The following is a 19,428-nucleotide window of genomic DNA, read 5'->3' as shown; positions in this document are numbered from 1 at the left end:
GGAGCGAGAGAGAGAAAAAACAGTGAGAGAGAAAGAAAAGAGAGAAAAAAATATGCACACACTCACTCACTCGCACGCACGCACACACAGACCCGCTTCTGCTGGGCGCGCGCGGGGCCGGGGATGCGAGGAGGGAGGAGGGGAGCGCGGCGCGGCCGGCCCCTCCCCGCCGCCGCCGCCGCCGCACGCGCGCCCTGCGCCCGGGACACTCCGGCCCCCCTTCCTTCCCTCCCTCCCTCCTCCCCGCCGCCCGCCTTCCTCCCTCCCACCCCCACGCGCCCGCTTTTAAGGTGGAGCCCGGGCCCCCCGCCCGCCCCCTTTACCCTGCGCTCTCGCTCACTCTGGCTCGCTCCGGCCCCCCCTTACAACTCCCGCGCGCTTTTTAAGGAGGCGCCGTGGAGTTGGCGCCGGGGCGGGGGCGGGGGAAAGCGGCGGGCGGGGGAGGGGGAGGGGAGCGCCGGGGGGAGGGGAGAGGGGGCGGGCGGGGCGGGCGGGCGGCGCTCGGCCGCCCTCCAGCCATTGGGCGCGGGACCCAGACGTCCCCGGCGCCCAGCCCCCCTCTCCACGCCTCCCCGGCGCGCTCCGCTCTCGGGACCGCACTTACCGGGAACTCGCCGCCCGCGGGCCGGGCCGCTGCGCTTGCCGAGCGCCGCGGGGACCCTCGGACTGTCGCCGCCCCCGCGCCCCAGAGGCGCGCTTGGCCCCGCGCTCCGCGCCGAGGTTGCGGGGAGGGGGGCGCGCACGGTCCCCCCCACCCTCTACCCCCCCTGCCAGGGCCGCCCCCGCCGCCGCTCGGCCTCCCGGCGCGCCGGCCCCAGCGCCTCCCTAGAGCGCCCTCTCGGCCGAGGGCTGGACGCCGAGGGGGCGCGCCGCAGATTCGGGGACCCCGAATCCAGGGTCAAAGGGCAGTTTGGCGCCCCCTTCTCCTGCGGGGGGGGGAGTGGCGGAATTCTGGCCAAACCCGGCTTTACAGGGACTCCAGGCCAGATCCTGATTAGCCAGGACGTTGGGGTCCGAAATTCTCTGTCCAAACCCCCGGGGGTATGTGGGTGGGTGACCGAAGTCGGGAACACCAGCTACACTTTTTTTTTAAACAAAACTTTATTGGTAATAGTTTTCAAATATGTTTACAACAGCACACTGTTCAAGAGGAAGTCGCGTCCTTCGCAGCACACAGGTTGAATCGCCCCCGTGCCCACCCGGGGCCCCACCCCAGGCCTGAGAGCTCCTCCTGGATGGGGAGAAGTTATGAGAGGGACAAATATGGGGATGAATGGGGGTGGCTCCCCACTTTTCTGTTCAGAGAGAAAAAAAGCACAAATGGGGGGAGGAGAAGGGGTGATGGACAGCTGACAGCTAAGCAGAGGAGGAGCGCCCAGGATGGGGGGAATGGGACGGAGGCTGCTGGGTGAATAAAATGGGCAGCCCCTCCCTAGCAACCCTGGCCTTGAACCCGGGACGTGAGGGGGAGGAGGGCTTTGCCTTCTTTTTTTTGGGGGGGGGGGGGTTGCCTTCCCAACTGAGCTGAGGAGGCTGGGCATTAAAATCTAGCTCAGAATAAAATTAGAGTTTAGGGGGAGTGCTGGTGGGAGGAAAGACCCTGGGCTTGGAGCTCCCCTTCTATCTTTTTGGGGGACAACTCCTCTTTGGCAGGGACAGGGGCAGCTGCTTTCTTTGTCTCGGCCAGAAGCCCAAGGGTGAAGAAAGGTCTGTTGAGGTGGAAGGGGACAGGGGCTTCCTAAAGGGGCTGAGACCCTTCCAGGCTTGCCAGGGGACCCCTGGGTTGGGGGGAGGTGGGCAGAGGAGCAGAGTAGATTAGCAGCTTGGGGCGGAGGTTTGAACCCCAGCTCCTTCCTTTACAAATTCAGTCTGCTTCCTAGCCTTGTTAAAATGGATTTGGGAAAGGGGGGGGGCTGGGAGGGGTAGGGGTAGAGGAAGGGGGGGAGGCACTGGTGGAACTTAAATAAGATTATTATTATTTTTTTCTTTTTTAAATTCTAGCAAGCAGCCCACTGAAGAGGTCACTAAAATCTCTCCTTTCCAGGCACCACTGCTCTGAAGAGAAGGCTGGTCTTTCCTTCATTTGCCCTTAGTGGGTGATGCCTGTGTTCAGGGGAGGTGGGGATGGAGTTAAGTTTGGGCCCCTCTTTCCACACCCTGTCCCTGAATATGCCAGCAAGACATGGTCTGACTGGAACTCAGAAACTCATTTAAAACAGGCAGAAGTGGGCTGGGTGGTGGGCTTCTGGGGAGAAGGAAGGCAAAAGCAGTAGGGGTAGGGGGCAGGAGGGTGAGGGGATAAGGGGGAGCAGCTGGTGTTTCCATTCCTCTGAATATCTGACTTCCTGCTCCCCCTACCCTGGAGGGTGGGGTGGGGGTGAAGTTAGATGCAAGGAACTCTGGGGCCCTCTGGCTGTTCAATCCAACCCTCCCACCCCCCCCACCAAAAAAAAAAAAAAAGAAAGAAAACCCATGGGGGCACAGGCACACCCCTAAAACTCAGTAAACTCCTTGCCACACTTTTCATTGATGGAGACTCGGATCTCTTCCTCCTCATAGTCGTCAAAATTACTCGTGTCCCCAGGGCCTTTAAACTTTGGTATGAAGGGAGCTTCCACCTGGAGAGGGGTCAAGAACCACTCAGACCTCAGTAGTCAACATAATCACCCTTACAACAATAAATATGAATGGCCTAACATTCATGAGATAATTTACTCTGACCCAGGCCTGAACTTACCATGAGAGTGTGGACTCACCTTTACAACCTAAGAATCTCATTATAGCCAATTCACCAGAGGGGTGTCTCCTACCCAAGGTCACAGAGTGACCAAATGACCCCACGGTCCCACTTCTAGACCCCCGCCGCTCTAAGGTGCCTCAGCTAGATTGACTCCAAACCTGTGGCCCATTTTCAGATGCCACTGCCTTTTCCTTTTTTTTTTTTTAAATTTTTTTTGCCATTGCCTTTTCCATCTCTCCACTGACAGCCCTCCCTGGGAGCTCATGGCCAGCTCCCGAAGCTGGTGCATATATTCAGTGGTGGGACAGGGGAAAGGAAGCGGCCCACCTTCCTCTGATAGATGGCGATCCAGTCAGTTGTGGCAAACCACTTGTGGTTCTTGATATCATTCACCCCATTCTTGAGGTTCCCGAAGCGTTTGGTGAGGTCCACCTGCAACAGGTTCCGTAGCAGATCCTTCAGGTCAGAGCTGAAGTGGGACGGGAACCGCACCTGGGGAGGGGGTCAACACAGACAGGGTGGGGCGTTTGTCTGGAGTCTGGGGATCCCACAATGCTACCTTTGCCTCCTAACAGCCCTACTGGGTGGAGAACCCCCAACTTGAGTGTGCTTTAGAATCCCATTAAAACAGCGTGTGGGGCCCCCTGGAGTATCTGAGTCAGGAGGTTTGAGAACCTGTAGGTCTAGCCTGTTCCTTAGCCATGCTGATGCTTCTGGACAGGGGGCCACTCTGAGAACTGCTGCTCTGGGGTAAAGACTAGGATGGTTCCCATTTTAGAGATGAGGAAAGAGGCTCAGGAGGGTTAAACAGCTTGCCAGAGGTCACACAGAGGAGCGGGACAGGGGGGTTTCATCTTGGGTCTGTTGGACTCCAGAACTTGCATTCTTAGCCACTGCTTCCTAAGGCAGCTCTGCTGGGGCCTGGGGACTTCTGAAATATTCATGTTCTGAAAGAGATGACTGTTCTTCTGTTTCCCCCTCTTTCTCTCCGTAGCTAAGGCTCTTCCACTCTTTAAGGCTCAGTTCAACTCTTCCAGAAATTTCCCCAAAGCCTTGTTTGCAAGTAGTCACTGGGCTTACAGCTGCCACAACTAACTTCCAGCACGGCTCTCCAGCTTACATGCTGTATGACCTTGGCCATGGCCTTTAACCTCTCTGGGCCTGCGCCTGTCTCTTGGGCTTGGGGCAGATATCCCAGAGTTTCAGGAGGGAGATAATACTGCTGAGCGTGTGAGAACTGTAAAATGCTACAAAGAAGGCAGTAATGGTCATCTTCTTCTCTTGCCCCCCTCAGAACAATCTATGTTTTTTTCTTTTTCTACTTTGGGCCATTTTCCCTACAATTTCTTTTCTGCCTGGTGACAGACACCTTGTCTTTTCTTTTTTAGTGACCCCATGTTGCAGCTGATTTCTTTCTTGGAGAGGCAAGCATCTGGTTCCCCAGTTCTCATATGGGTAGGATGAAGCTCAGAGGGGCAAAGGCACTTGGCTCAAGGTTTCAAAGCCAATGGGTGGCTGCGCTAGACTTGGAGCTAGGCCAGCGTCCCAGGCTGAGCTGGGAGCTGCTTCCACTAATTCCCGGGCTAAGTGGACGGATGGCTGGGTCCTCTCAGCAAGGCAGTGAGCTGAGGGCAGAGGTGGGGCTCCCACTTTGTCTTGAGCCCGTGGGGTCTATGATCATGTTCTCCAAGCCTGAGCTTCGTCACTCCTTTCAAGTGCTGGGGTACAGCCGAGGGGGTGCATCATGGGATGGTGAGCACATACTGTACTCTGTGACAGTTCTGCCCCCCCCCCCCCGTACCCCAAGAGTTAGCAAGTCTGCATTTGGGAGAGGACATATGGGCTGCATACCCTAAGTGACCCTGCAGGGTCTGGAGCAGTACCCAGGAACTGCACACAGTTGTTTTTCTGCTGTGTAACTTGTGAAGACTCATGCTCAGTGGGACGACTGGAGGCAAACAGAGCCTCCTGTCGGGCAGGGAAGGTGTTCAGATGAGCCTTGGGATTCTGGAAGCCCTTGAGGTTATCAGCAGTGTGGGTCCAGGATTAGATGGGGAGGTGGTGTGAGGTGCTGGCCTCTTAATGTGACTGGTGCATCCAGCTTCACTGCTTGGCCTAACTTAATGAACTTCTAGATTGTTCTGACAACATGCAGGGCTCCACGGTGAGCAGGACTGGTGGGGAAGGATCTGTCTGGGGGCTTAGCCCCCATATCCAGGTCTCACCTTCCCAGAGACAATCTTCTCGTAGATCTGGATGGGCTGGTCAGCAAAGAAGGGTGGGTAGCCAGCGGCCATCTCGTAGATGAGAACCCCTAGGGCCCACCAGTCCACAGCCTTGTTGTAGCCCTGGAGTGAGAGGGGAGTATGATGTGAGGAGAGGAGGATGGGGAGGGGGTGCAGGTGGAATGGGCCTCAGGGCAGTAGGATGGGCGGAGAGTGCCTACTTTGCTCAGGATGATCTCTGGGGCCAGGTACTCGGGGGTCCCGCATAAGGTCCAGGTGCGGCCTTTTACACGCTTGGCAAAACCGAAGTCTGTCACCTGTGGGCACAAGAAAAGGCTGTTGGCCAGGAAGGAGGGCGGGAGGGGCATGGATCCAGCCCACAGCCGCCTGGGCCTGCCCCTTGCCTGCCCTGGTAGGCACCTGAATGTAGCCCTGCTGGTCAATGAGGAGGTTCTCCGGCTTCAGGTCCCGGTAGATGAGGTCAAGTGAGTGCAGGTACTCGAAGGTCAGGACGATCTGGGCCGCATAGAAGCGGGCATGCGGTTCACTAGTGGGGATGATTGGGGAAGGGACAGGTGAGTGCAGGTGGTTATGCCCAGCATGACCTGCCCACCCCCACAAATGGTCTAGCAGCTGCTCTAGCAGCTACCCGACAGAGCCGCCCCAGCCCAGCTATTCCAAATACATAAGCAGAGCAGACTTCTTCATATATGGCACCAAATGGGAAAGAGCCCGCATGTCCATTAACAGAGGAACATGATCAGAGTGCAGTAGATTCATACAATGGGAATTGTCCCCAACACCACTACCACGACAAATGATGAATATGCTCAACAACATGTCTAGATGTTAAGACGATTATGTGAAGCAAGAGAAGAAAGGAACAGAAAACTATAAACTCTGTGATTCCATTTATATCATGTCCAAACCCAGACCAAACATATATATGGTGTTTGAAACCAGAAAGGACAACTGCCTTCTTCAGGGCGGCAATTTGCCAAGAACAGGGTTTGAGGGAATTTTCTGGGGGGATGGAAATGTTCTCCATGGTATTTTGGGTGGTGGTTTCACAAGTGTATGCAACTGTGAAAACACAGAGGGCAGAACGTTGAACATCTGCGTATTCTGTTGTATGTAAAGTGTATACCTATATAACTAAGAAAAATGATAGCATAAATTTTTAAACTGCCAACTTAAACAGTGAGCTCTAAGTCACTGATTCTGTTTTGTGGTGGCTGGGAAATCACAGATTCCTTGGCTCAGGGGCAACAAGAACCTAGACAGACAGGGAGAGCCCACTGCCCATCCCCAGATGGCTTGGTCATATGGTGACACCTGTGGACACCCCAGGCCTGCTGTGTGGCAGGGGCTGGCCGGCTCACCTGAACCTTCCGATCCGCCGCAGGTGCGAGAACATCTCCCCACCAGGCACATACTCCATGACCATGTATAAATTCGAGTTGTCCTGTGGGAAGCAGCGGCTGATCAGGCCCCTGGTCCCCAAGCCCTGGGCCCCATTTGAAGGCCTAGTGTCCTTCCATAGCAGATGTATGAAAATGAAGTGACAACAACAATCCTGGTTCCCATATGAAGCCTGTTTGGAGTGCCAGGCACTGTACTCCCTGAGCCACCCGTCACATTTCCTTCTGCCCACAAAGTAGGAAGGGCAGCTAGTATCCTGCTTCTAGGGGGTCAAAGTGAGGGCTGGCAGGTGGGGTATAAGGGGACCAGCCAACATGCCTGGGCTGGAGAGAGGACTCCTTGGTGGACTGTCTTGACCAAAGCTTGAGATTTTGTCAACAGTAAAATGGGACCTGGATGGGCTAGAGAACTGATGGGGCCCCAAAATGAAAATGTGAAGCCCCTTGTTAAAATTACTACAACTTTTAAGATGACAGCAGCAGAGCTTTAAATCACACACGGGGCCTGTGTGACTGTCTGGGTCTCAGGCCTTGAATGGCTGTCCCCAGATCTTGTGATCACAGCTTAGGACAATACCTAAAATAGCTCATGTGGGGCACTCACACTGTGCTTGGAATGGTCATGGCTACCCCATTAGGTGGGGACTGTTATGAGCCCATTTTATAGACAAGGAAACTGAGACTCAGGGCTTGCCAGCATCACACGGCCTGGAGGTACACAGAGCTGGCACTGGAATCCAGGCTGCATGGCACAGTTCGGGCCAGTGGTCGTGTGTCAGGTGCTTGCTGTAAAACGGAGAGGTGGTTTGGAGGGATGTCAGCCAGGTTGGGTGATCTGCCCAAGGTATTCAAGCTGGAAGCTGGCGGGTCCAGGAGTTGAAGACAGGTCTCAGAGAATCTCGTGGCTGACTCGTGCCCCCTAGCATCCCTCCTCTGGGGCTCTCCTTCTTTCCTGTTAGTGGGCCTGCTTCCGCAGGCAGCCACTGCTTGCCCTCAGCCCCCACCCAGCTTTGGGGAACCTGAGGCTGTACTGCTGAGCAGTGACCCTGGCCTGGGGACCCCACCTTGAAGGAGAACTCGAGTTTGACGAGGAACGGGAAGTTGACCGCTTGCAGGATGCGCTTTTCGTTCAGGGTATGCTCAATCTGTTTCAGCTTCACGACCTGTAGGGGCAGGAAGGGAGGGCAGAGAGGAGGGTGTGTGAGAGGTTCCTTCTTTTCCCTGATGCCCAGAAGTAGGGCCTGGTAAAGTCAGGGGGTTGGGAGAGTCAGAGAAGGCTTCCTGGAGGAAGGGACAGCTAAGCTGAAACTGAAAAGACAAGCGAGAGTAGTGCCTAAGAGATGGGGGCTTTAGAAATACCTTCCCTGCATTCAGAGCAACCTCACCACAGCCACTCAAACCCAAGGCTAATTGTTCCTCAGCTGTCCCCAGCAGGTATCTCACACATAGTGACAAGAGCCCTGAGGGGTATGCACTGTGCATGTGGCAGTTTGGAAGACTCAGATGCAGAGAAGGGAAGTGACTTGCCTAAGGTCACTCGCAGCTAGTCAGTGTTAGGCCCACATGACTCATGCAGGCAGGTTGGCCCTTTGGTCAGCTCTGATCTGCTGTGCTCGGGCATTTCCTGCTCTGCTCACAGCTGGTGCCATAGGTCTACACCTGCACTGTCCGTTGAGTCCACACTAGCCACGTATGGCTGCTGAGCTCCTGAGATGTGGCTAGTTGACTAGGGAACACAGTTTAAAATTTTAAGTTTCAGAGGCACCTGGGTGGCTCAGTGGTTGAGCATCTGCCTTTGGCTCAGATCTTGATAGCAAAGGTCCTGGGATTGAGCCCCGCATTGGGCTCCCCACAGGGAGCTGGCTTCTTCTTCTTCTTCTACTCATTCATTCATTCATTCATTCAAGACACACACAGAGAGAGAAGGGGGGGGGGGCAGAGGGAGAAGCAGGCTCCATGCAAGAAGCCTGACATGGGACTCGATCCCGGGTCTCCAGGATCACACCCTGGGCCAAAGGCAGGAGCTAAACCACTGAGCCACAGGCTGCCCCGGGAGCTGGGTTCTCCCTCTGCTTATGTCTCATGAATAAATAAATAAAATCTTTAAAAAAATAGTAAAATAAAATTTTCAGTTTCTAAAATGAACATTTAAAAATGGATATTGGGGGCACCTGGGTGGCTCAGTGGTTGAGCATCTGCCTTTGGGTCAGGTTGTGATCCTGGGGTCCTGGGAATGAGTCCCACATTGGGCTCCCTGTGGGGAGCCTGCTTCTCCTTCTGCCTGTGTCTCTGCCTCTCTCTCTGTGTCTCTCATGAATAAATAAATTAAATCAAAAAAAATTTACACGGCAGCCCAGGTGGCTTAGCGGTTTAGCACTGCCTTCACCCCAGGGCCTGATCCTGGAGACCCGGGATTGAGTCTCACGTCGGGCTCCCTGCATGGACCCTGCTTCTCCCTCTGCCTGTCTCTCTGCCTCTCTCTCCCTCTCTCTCTGTGTGTGTCTCTCGTGAATAAATAAAGTCTTGAAAAAAAATTTACAAAAGGAGGCTTCGGGTGCCTGGGTGCCTCAGTCGGTTAAGCGTCTGCATTGGGCTCAGGTCATGATCTGAGTCCTGGGATCAAGCCCCATATTGGGCTCCCGGCTCAGCAGGGAAGCTGCTTCTCCCTCTCCTCTGCTGCTCCCCCTGCTTGTGTGCATGTGCTCTCTCTCTCAAATAAATAAATAAAATCTTAAAAAAAAAAAAAGGACACTCAAGGTAGTTCTTGGGTAACTTAAGCTTGATTAGAACAACACGGGCTATGTGAATCTGCTTTTCCAACCTCTCTGCTTTTTCTTGTTAGAAAGTGAAGACTAGAAAAGTAAAGATTTAACATCTGAAGAGATATAAGTATAAAATACACACGGGACTTTGAAGACTTAATACAGAAAAAAATTGAGATATCTCGTTAATGATATTTTTACACTGGTTACATATGTTCAAATTACAATATTGTAGATATACTGGCTTAATTAGAGTACACTGCTGAAATTAATTCTACCTATTTCTTTTTACTTTTTAAAAGGAGTTTTTTTTTTTTAAATTTATTTATTTGCGATAGTCACAGAGAGAGAGAGAGAGAGAGAGAGAGAGAGAGAGAGAGAGGCAGAGACACAGGCAGAGGGAGAAGCAGGCTCCATGCACCGGGAGCCCGATGTGGGATTCGATCCCGGGTCTCCAGGATCGCGCCCTGGGCCAAAGGCAGGCGCTAAACCGCTGCACCACCCAGGGATCCCTTAAAAGGAGTTTCTAGAAAATTTAAAACCGGGATGCCTGGGTGGCTCAGTGGTTGAGCGTTTGCCTTTGGCTCAGGGCGTGATCCCGGGGTCCCAGGATCGAGTCCCACATCAGGCTTCCTGCAGGGAGCCTGCTTCTCCTTCTGCCTATGTCTCTGCCTCTCTCTGTCTCTCGTGAAAAAATGAGTAAAATCTTTTTTTTTTTTTTTTTTTTTAATTTAAAACCATATATGGCTTGTAATACGTTTCTACTGAACAATGCTATCCTACAGCAGTGTCTGGCATAAAGTAGGGTCTCAAAAATATTTACAGAAACAAGGTCTATGTGGGGCACCTGGGTGGCTCAGTCAGTTAAGCGTCTGCCTTTGGCTGGGGTCAGGATCCCAGGGTCCTGGAATCGAGCTTTGCATAGAGCTCCTGGCTCAGCGAAGAGTCTGCTTCTCCCTCTCCCTCTGCCACCCCCAACTCCTCACTCCTGCTTGTGTTCTCTTGCTATCTCTTTCTAATAAATACGTTTAAAAAAAAAGAAAAGGGGATCCCTGGGTGGCGCAGTGGTTTGGCGCCTGCCTTTGGTCCAGGGCGCGATCCTGGAGACCCGGGATCGAATCCCACATCGGGCTCCCGGTGCATGGAGCCTGCTTCTCCCTCTGCCTGTGTCTCTGCCTCTCTCTCTCTCTCTCACTGTGTGCCTATCATAAATAAACAAAAAATTAAAAAATAAATAAAAAGGTTTTTTAAAAAAAAAAAAAAAAAAAAAAAGAAAAGAGGGATCCCTGGGTGGCGCAGCGGTTTGGCGCCTGCCTTTGGCCCAGGGCGCGATCCTGGAGCCTGGAGACTCGGGATCGAATCCCACGTCAGGCTCCCGGTACATGGAGCCTGCTTCTCCCTCTGCCTATGTCTCTGCCTCTCTCTCTCTCTCACTGTGTGCCTATCATAAATAAATAAAATAAAATTTTAAAAAAAAAAAAAAGAAAAGAAAAGAAAAGAAGAAAGGTCTGTGTAAATACAACACTTTCCCCAGGATGACTTCTGACTTCCTTGATATAGACTAGGTGTCTGAACCCATGTCCACTACCTGGATTTCCATCAGTGGCTGGTCTGGAGGGGAAGCTTCATGAAGGCAGCACGGGCACTTCTGGCCCTCGGGTCTGGCACATTATGGAGGCTCAGAAAACAGTTGATGAATGACAGATAGGGAGACCACTTCAGGCAGTGGGAACAGTCTGAGCGAAGGCCCAGTGTGGGGAGGATGGTGGTCTCCTGGCCCAGCCATGCTTACCTTCTGTTTGTCGAGGATCTTCATGGCAAAGTGGTTCCCGGTCTCCTTGTGCTTCACCAGCATCACCCGCCCAAAGGAGCCCGTGCCGAGGGTCTTGATTCGTTCAAACTGATCCAAATGGGCTGTATTCTGTGAATGGAGGATTTGGGAGGGTCAGGGATCCCCTCCAGGTGGGAGCAAGGCCAAGGTCCGGGGCATCCCCTCTGCCACCAGCAGAGGGGGCCCAGAGGAGTGGGTAGAGTGCTGGGGGTGAGGACAGGGGGCGGAAAAACAAGATGGCGAAGGACACATTCCTTAAGGCGGGTGGCAAGGGCCAGATCCGGCCCTGGCCTGGGGCCCAGGCACTGCTGGCAGCTGCGTGGGGGGCAGGGGCCACCAGGTGGAAGGGGGTGGTGGGGTGGGGGAGTGTGGCAGTGGGCGATTGGGTGCCTCTGCCCAGGAGTCCCCATGGGCATCTAGGGAGCAAATGGGGGCAGGTCCAGAGACTTCCACAAGGCCCTAATAGTCCTCGCCACGTTACAGGGACACAGCTGTAGGATGGGGGGCCGTGTGCTCACCCCTCCACGGCTCTTCCTCCAAGGGAGGCTTACCTGAGCAGGATTTTCCCATTTTTTAAGAAAATCTTCTTTGGCTTTGGCTAAGAACTCTTTCACTGAAAAGAAAAGAGAGTGTGTTAGGTAGAGACCCCATCTTATCAGGGTGGGCCTAGGCTATTCCTGGGGAGATGCTCATTTGTGCAAAGTGGGACATAGCTGTCTCAGCCCAGAGACTGACCTTTAGTAACTTCAGGTACCCTGGCTGAGCTGGAGGGCAGCTTTGGGGGGTCCCAATCTGGGCTGGGTCCTAGGCCCCCTTTATTCAGAGAAGTGGGATACAGCCTCAACTCTAAACCAAACGGGGTGCAAGTTGCCTCGGGGGGTTACTCTTAGGGGTACAGAGAGTGGCGCTCAGGCCAGCCCACCCCCACTCGCCCCAGTTCTGACCGACATTCCATGGCCAGGGCCGACGCCAGCCAAGATATTTATAGCCTGGGGATTTGGCTGCTCCTCCAGCCCCTTCTCTGGGGAGGCCAGGCCCTGGGTGGAGGCCTCTGGGGCTCGGGTAGCAGGCGCCCTTGGGGGGGCTCAGCTGTTGCCTGGGCCCCCAGCTGGCCCCACTCCTGCCTTTGCCAGTCCTGGGGTCCTTCTTCCAGAGCTGGTTCAAGGGGGGCCTTACCCAATGCCCATGCTCTATGGGCCCTTCAGCACCCCAAGGCAACATCACCATCTGGCTAATGGTGAAGACCTCCTGGTGGACCCTGGGCCTACCAACTTTCCTTTGACCCATTCTTCCCATTTACTATCCTAGGAAGCTGAGGGTTGAAAACAGGCATTCTCACCAAGGCTGAGAAGGAGCCCAGCAAAGCAGTAAGGGGCCAGGACTCTGGGACAAGATCAAGTTCAAATCTTAGCCTGGTCTCTGATGAGCTGCACAACTGACCTGATCTCAGTTTTCCTCATCTGTAAAATGGGATTAAGACTAGTAATGACCTGGTAGGGTGGTTGTGAGGACTGAACAAGTTAATCTTGGCAAAGGCGGTTGGACAGTGGCTGGTACAGGGTTAGTGCATTATATACACGTTTTTAAAGATTTTATTTATCTGACACAGAGAAAGAGAACACAAACAGTGGGGAGCCGCAGGCAGAAGCAGGCTCCCCAGTGAGCAGGGAGCCTGATGTGGGGCTTGATCCCGGGGATCATGACCCGAGCTGAAGGCAGCCGCTTAGCCACCTAGGCACCTCATGGGTTAGTGCATTATAAATGGCAACTACGGATTCTGTTTTTAAGTATTTCTAAAAACTGTGATACAAAATATGGGGGCTGAGGGAGGGGTGTGTGCATTGACCTTTCAAACTTTAAATGTACAGCCTGGTGGATTCTTGCGCTACTGACCTGTCCTTGTAATCACCATGCGGGGCCAGGCACATTGTTGTTCAGGGACCCTTCTCGTGTGTCAGTCCTGTGCTGAATGCTTTCTATGCTTAATTCCTATCCTGATGGGTCAGAACTGCTATTACTCTCATTGTACAGATGGGAAGACTGACCAGGCCTGAGGTTGCCGGCCGGACCTCATTGCCCACAAGATTAACTGCTTTACCCTTGGCTGGAGGCAGTGCACCGGAATGGCCCACAGACAGAGCTGTCTTCTATTCCTTGATGTTCCTGCAACATCTGCCACCCTCAGGGGTTCTGCACACTTGCACTTTGGCTTTTGTCTGTCATCTGCCTGGACTACCCATACACAGTGCTAGGAATCCCACACAGCCTCATGGGTAGCCACCACTCCCATGGGCCCCAAGACGCCCCTAAGCGTCTGGGGAGAAGAGCCTTCCATGGGGCTACAAGTGTGGCAGATGAAGACACTGTTGGCCAGGAAAGCCTTAAAATGAGTGATGGAGCAGACAGGGGGCAGTCAAGAAATGGCCAGGAGTCCTAGGCTGGTACCTGGCTGGGCCATCCACTGCTTGAGACCTCTCTGAGCCTGAGGGCTGCACCAAATCCAAGGCTTTGGCTAGCAGAATCTTTTTAGACATATAACACCTTCCTTGGAAACCTCCAAACATACACACTGGATTCTGGATGAAGGTGGCCGTGGAGAGGGTACCCTCTTGGGGCTTCATCTTTGCCCACCCAAGAAGGCGACGGAAGGGGTGTGGTAAGAAACCAGAATGCCTGGTCCTGTTCCCCTGAGAACTGCCATACTCTGCTTTTTCTTGACTCAGTGGGCCTGTGCCTTTGGCTGTCTGTTAGTACCCCACTGAGAGGCTCCAGTCCTAATACAGCCCTTGTCTGGACTCTCAAAGTACTAAAGGCCAGACTGTGTCCCCTTTGGTGCGGTTGGCTTGCCAGATTTGGGCACAGTTGGGAGGCGAGACAGTGCCAGAGGAAGTGGGCAGATAAAGGGGGATAATGATGGGGGAACCCCAGCCAGGAGCCCCCATACTCACCTCTGCTTCCTACCTCTTCCAGCAGAGGATGCAATGCAATGGGGGGGGGGGGGTGGAGAAGAATAGGGTGATCTGGGACCCATCTGCCCCTGGCCAGGGAGGCTCAGGGTGCTGGCTGTGGCTTAGGGGCCCAGAAAGCGTGGTGCAGGTAGGCCAGGAAGCGGATAGTCAGGTGGGCCCAAAGGAGCAGCTGCAGCCACAGCTGGAAGGTGGTCTCTGAGTCACTGCCCCGGCTGCTGCCTGACCCCACATCCATTCCAGGCAGCCCTGGACTCTCCCTGCAATCTTCCCTTTGCAGGGAAACCAGGAATACGCAAAGCCTCTGAGCTGGCTTCCTCCGGAGGGCCTCAGGGGACCAGGGAGGAGGAGCTGGTTGCCAGGGAAGCATTTAAAGGTACCTGCTCCCAGCTGGCCAAGGTTTGCAAAGGCCCTCCTTGGCAGAAGGCAGTGGGAAGATTCTCCTGAGGGTGTCCCTTCTGGCTGGCCTGGCTGCCCCAGGGGTGGAGTGCTAAAGCTAACTTCCTGTTCCAGGGACTTCACTGCTCCCAAGATGCCAGGTCCTGCCTTCCTCAGTGGGTGAACTACCCAGAGGATGGCACCGGATGTGCCCAGGGCAGTGCCCACTGGGCAGAGGAGAAGGAGTTAAGGTTCAGGCCCAGGCAGCAGCAAGGGGCTCCCTGGGGGCCAAAGAGGCCCCAGAGCCCCGTTAATTAGCTGAAAGAGCGGATGGAGAGAAAGGCGTGGTGGTTGGGGGGAGTGGCAGATGCAAGAGCCACCCTATCCGTTCCCCAAAGTCCTCTTTGAACTTAGAGCCCCCAAATCCCGCTACCCTGAGAGAAAAGTGGGTGCGTCTGGATTTGTCTTGTTCCTGTGTAGAGGCAAAAAAGGGACCGACAAGCGCAGGATGTCCTTGGCCTCTGCCAAACGTTGCCCTGTGCTTGGCTCTGCTTTCAGCCATGAAAGTCCAACCGGAAACGAAAGGCTAAACCTAGGGGTGGGGGAGGGGGAGGCAGCCTTGACCATCTTCCTCCTTCTTTCCACATCCCAAATAAAGTGGAGGGTCAATGGTAGCTTCTCCAAAAGTGCCCAGCACCCGTGGCCCCTGCTAACAACAGGAAGTGGCAGAGAAGGGAAATCCAGCCAGCTGCTGGCTTATGAAACCTGCCCCTCTGCCATGTCTCCTATGGGGAATTGAGGGGGGGTGGTTGCCAGCCTCCACTGTGGGCTGGGTTTGATTTGGGCTAACAGAACCCCAGACACCCCTCAACAAGCCAGGGCCACAGCAGGAGGCAGGAGCCCAGTCTCAGACTCCCCAGACAACCATCACAGCACACTCTGCCCTCCCAAACCTGTTTGTCCTGGGAATTTTGGGGCAGGGATGGATGCCCTGCCTGGGCTGGGACCCCTACTTTGGGCTGGCTGATTTCTCCAATCCAGCTGGGACCCCAACACTGGACTGGACCAATTGCTATTCTGAACTAGACCCCTATTCTGGACCGGATCACTCCCCAGTCAGATGAACCCCCATCCTGTACTGAACCATCCACTATCTCCTGGACTCCACCATGAGCTGAACCAAGCCCCATTCTGAGCTCAGCCCAACCCTGGTCTGGACCATCCCACCGCCTTGGTCCAAGCTGGACCCCCACTCTGGGTGGACCTTGTCTCTGGATGGGGCCACCCATACCTCCGCTTTTCCCCAGGCCTGCAAGCTCGGGGTTGTTAGTAAGGGAGGGTTTGCAGGGCCAGCCAGGGGTCCACAGACTCTTCCTCTCCACCTGTTCTCTAGACCCCACTGCAGCCCTTCCCTGGCTTGAGGGGCAGAGTGCCTGGGAAGTTGCTATAGCAACAGGGCTCATCCTCACCATCGTTGGTGTTGGAAGCCATCACTCAGTCTTCCTCTCAGGGCACCAAGACTACGGTGGCTGGGAAGGCTCATGAGACCTGCTGCACCAGCTGGGCTGCCCATGCCCAATGCTCTATCTGTAGGGGGAGGCAGGGAACTGTGGGGTGGTGGCAGGAAGAGAAACCTAATTTAGGGACCAACGGGTGCAGGGGAGGGACAGACAGGACCCTCAAGCTTATGTAGGCCTGACTGGGCTGAAGGAAAAGGTGTCTTGGCAGGACCCTCTTGGGCACCCATACAACTGCCAATGCGCACAGGGTGTTGCTACTCTCAGGCTTCTGGAGGATGGTAGAGGGCCACTATTCTTTCTATCCAGGGGCCTCTGGGGGGCACATCTCGCACAGCCTGGATCTGCTTGTCCCTGGACCTGGAGGGGTCTCTGGGGCTCCCTCTCACCAGCCCCACTCCATCTGTGGGCCAGCTCCCAAGGGTGCCTTTGGCCAGTGCCAGCCAAGGCCTGAGCTCCACTTGGCCGCTTGTCCCCGGGCCTCTTGGGGCCACTGCTTCTCTCAGTTCTCCAGCTTGCTCAGAGCCCAGAGCTTGGTCTTTTTATATGTCCTCTTAGCATCTTACTCTGGCCTCTGCCAATGGCTTTGGCATTTTTGGGTACAGATCCCTCCTCGCCGGCACCCCCCACCCCCACCTCTCGCACCGCCTCACCCCAAAGCTTGTTCTAGATCCCTGTCCTCCTGGGAGGAAGCTGACACTTTCTCCTGCCATGGAGACAGTAGCATGGGGGCTGCAGGATGCCTCACTGTTGCCTACTATGGCTTGGGCATGTTCCTTACCCAGGTCAGGCTGGCAGCTGGCAGATGAAATTCAGGTGCCCCCTGCAGGCTGGCCTGGCTACTGCCCCCACCCCTACCCACATCCCACCCTAGTTACAGGAGGGCAAAGTTTGTCTAATTCCATCCTTTTGGAATCTGAGCTTGGAAGCAAAAAGGGGCTTCGTCTCTCATCCTATATCCTTCTCTGAGGGCCCCTGCAAGCCTCTGGAAGGAAGTAGAGCTTGGGACATTTCCCGAAGTTTGACATGGGTCGCACTGGTGGGGCATAAAATGATTTTAGGGATGTTTCACTTGTCCAGTTACATTGTATTTTAATGTGTATCAGAGAGAATATGACTGGCACAGCAATCTCACAATTTCATTTATATATATTACTGCTTAGGAAAGATCAAACTTTGCATCTGAACAAAGGTGGGTCAAAACTTTATTATTTTAAATTAAGAAAATGTAAGCAAATAGAGTAAAAATTAAGGAGGCAGCTTGAGCGTATCTGGGCTGGGAAATTCTGGCGTCTAGGAAGTCGGCTGTAAGCGGATCTGGATGTGAATCCTGCCTCTTTGACATCGTCTGTGTCAAACTCAGATGGCATGTTTGGAAAATTCGGAGAAAACTCTTTTAAAAATCACTCAAGCAGAGAGATCTATGGAGACCATTTAGCCTGGCACATCCTAGATGCCAAATAAACAGGAGCTCTGTTTCATCGTGATAGTCTACTTCTGTGTGTCTGGCCTGTGCTCTGAGAGAATTAGTGTTTCCTTCCAGAGCCTCTTTGATCTTTTTCTCGGGGATCCTTTTCCCTGTGCAGCTTTTTGCCCCACACTGCATGTGTTTGATACGCCTTGAAAGTTTTCCAGGACGATGTCATTTCCCCAACTTTCAACTGAGCTACTGCAATATATAGCCACTTGCTTCCACCTTCTACCTCCCAGATAGCCTCACCTGCTGGGGGCCCAGCCCCTCCCCCTTTGCCCAGTCCCCTCCAAGCTCATGCCTAGACCTTTTTTGGTCACTACCCACCTGCTCCTCTGTCATCAAGTGCTCAGCTACAGGCACTTGCCTCCCTGTCCCCCGCCCATCGGTGACATGTCACGCCTTCCCATGGCTGCTTGGTGATTCTGAGTTCTGCCACTTGAATCCGTGTGGGAATAAAGTTCCTTGGGTTTCATGCCTGGGTCTTTCTGGGGGAGGGGGAGAGGTGTATTCAAAGAACTCAGATGTTGGGGTCTGAGACCGGAAATTGGGAAGGGCGTATTTGGACACGGCCTCCCTTTTCAGTTCTGACTATTTCTGGGTAACTGGAAGGGGATCCTAGCTAAGGTCCAGCTACAGGTCTGGAGTGATGACAAATTAAGATCTAGGGGAACTGAGTAAGGGGCTTGAGGCCATTTCTGAAGGCATTTCCAGACACAGAATCTCCCTGGCCGGAAAAAGCCAACATAATTTGGGGACTGAGTGGGGAAAACAGGCCTCTCTCTGGCTGAGCCCTGGGAATGATCAGAATCTATTTGTCTCTTGGCAAAGCAAGTCCTTAGATGTCACTCACTACTCTCCCCAACTGTCATGCCTCAAGTCCCCTTTCTTACCATCCCAGCTCAAGCTGAATGAGCCCTGCTAAACCCAGACACTTCATACCCCACTTTTCATCCTGGGCCAGGAGCGGGTGAAGAAGCCCTGGGCACTGGGCGAGTGACGGAGCCTCAGTTGTGAAACAACCATTTATTGAGGGGCACTCCAAGACGCCTAGAGCTCACTGCATAGCGGGAGATGAGAAGGAGCACTGCTGCTGCCACCCCCCCTCCTTGCCCCGAACCCAGGAAAGAAGATGCAATGAATCCCAGCAAGACGGGCTCAAACTTGGCTTCGGAAGCACTGAGGCAGTTCTTAAGGTTCATAAACAGTCTGCTACCTCGGCTAGGGACAGACGTTTGCTTGGAGGAGGGTACACAGGCAGAGAGGCAGAGTGACAGAGTGACAGGATGGGAGAGGGGCAGAGGGACCCAGAAAGATCCTGTCCCCCATGCCAAGTGACACAGAAGGGAAAAACAACGCTGGAGGTGGCTCTGGGAAATGCTTAAGGGGGGCAGCCATGGGTTTGGAGGGGGGTGTGATAAGGTGAAAAGGGGAAGGGCAGGAGAAAGATGGCGGGGGGTGGAGGGGGGAGGGGTGTGGTCACCAAGTGGCCAAGGTCCCTGCGGGGTGGAGGCAGACCCCACAGCGCTCCCACTACGGCAGAAGCCTGGGTCGGGGTCTGGCAGTGGGTCCCATTAGAGGCAGAGGTGAGGGAGGAAGTGGGGGGAGAGGGACCAGGAAAGGAGGAGTTGGGGTGGTGACAAGGCCCCATGTGGGGCCCCAGCGGTCATACGTGCCTTGGTTGGCAGTGACAGCTGGGTGGGGGGGGCACAGTCTTTGCAGTGGGGGGTGGCCTTTGGCAAGGGGGCCCCTACGAGGGTCTTTTGCGGACCCTGGGCGCCAACCTTGGACAGGCAGGGGAAAGGGGCGCCGGGAGGGGGATGAGCAGAGAAATGGGGGGGGGGCGCACAGGGGGAGGGGCCAGGCGGTGATGGACAGGGCGGGGGCCGGCAGCGAGGGGCCGGGATCAGGGTCACGGCCCGGGCACTCACCGCTCTCCTGCTCGCTGCCCTTCTTGGCGGCTGCGGCGTTGCCCATCGCGGCGACGGCGGCCGGGGCCGGTCCCGGAGCTGCGGCGCGGCGGGTGCTGGCGGCGGCCGGCGGCCCCGGAGCGCGCTGGGCGGCGGCGGCGGCCCCTCGGGTTGGCTGCGCTGGCTGCGGCGCCGCGACCCCCGCCC

The 19,428-nt window shown here is 54.8% G+C and overlaps 2 protein-coding genes across 3 annotated transcripts; both read right to left on the bottom strand.

Moving 5' to 3' along the window:
• Positions 1-1,082: 1,082 nt before the first annotated feature.
• Positions 1,083-19,428, bottom strand: PRKACA (protein kinase cAMP-activated catalytic subunit alpha). Of its 2 annotated transcripts, none has more exons than XM_072721425.1 (10): positions 19,243-19,428; positions 11,531-11,592; positions 10,941-11,069; positions 7,451-7,549; positions 6,348-6,430; positions 5,386-5,512; positions 5,187-5,282; positions 4,966-5,088; positions 3,068-3,232; positions 1,083-2,618 (listed from the first exon to the last, which is right to left on the bottom strand). In XM_072721425.1, exons 1-10 carry the CDS (start codon positions 19,286-19,288, stop codon positions 2,493-2,495), a joined length of 1,056 nt encoding a protein of 351 aa, XP_072577526.1. In that variant the 5' UTR covers positions 19,289-19,428; the 3' UTR covers positions 1,083-2,492. The 2 variants fall into 2 exon arrangements, with proteins under 2 accessions (XP_072577526.1, XP_025839230.1); XM_025983445.2 differs by lacking the exon at positions 19,243-19,428 and adding an exon at positions 15,793-16,368.
• Positions 14,031-14,662, bottom strand: SMIM46 (small integral membrane protein 46). Its single transcript, XM_072721426.1, has one exon. The coding sequence runs from the start codon at positions 14,313-14,315 to the stop codon at positions 14,031-14,033; it is 285 nt and encodes a 94-aa protein (XP_072577527.1). The 5' UTR covers positions 14,316-14,662.

This window comes from Vulpes vulpes, chromosome 9, assembly GCF_048418805.1.
Source record: "Vulpes vulpes isolate BD-2025 chromosome 9, VulVul3, whole genome shotgun sequence".
NCBI classification, from domain to species: Eukaryota; Metazoa; Chordata; class Mammalia; order Carnivora; family Canidae; genus Vulpes; species Vulpes vulpes.
The sequence above is the reverse complement of the archived record's forward strand: the minus strand, read 5'-3'. Positions and strand labels throughout refer to the sequence as shown.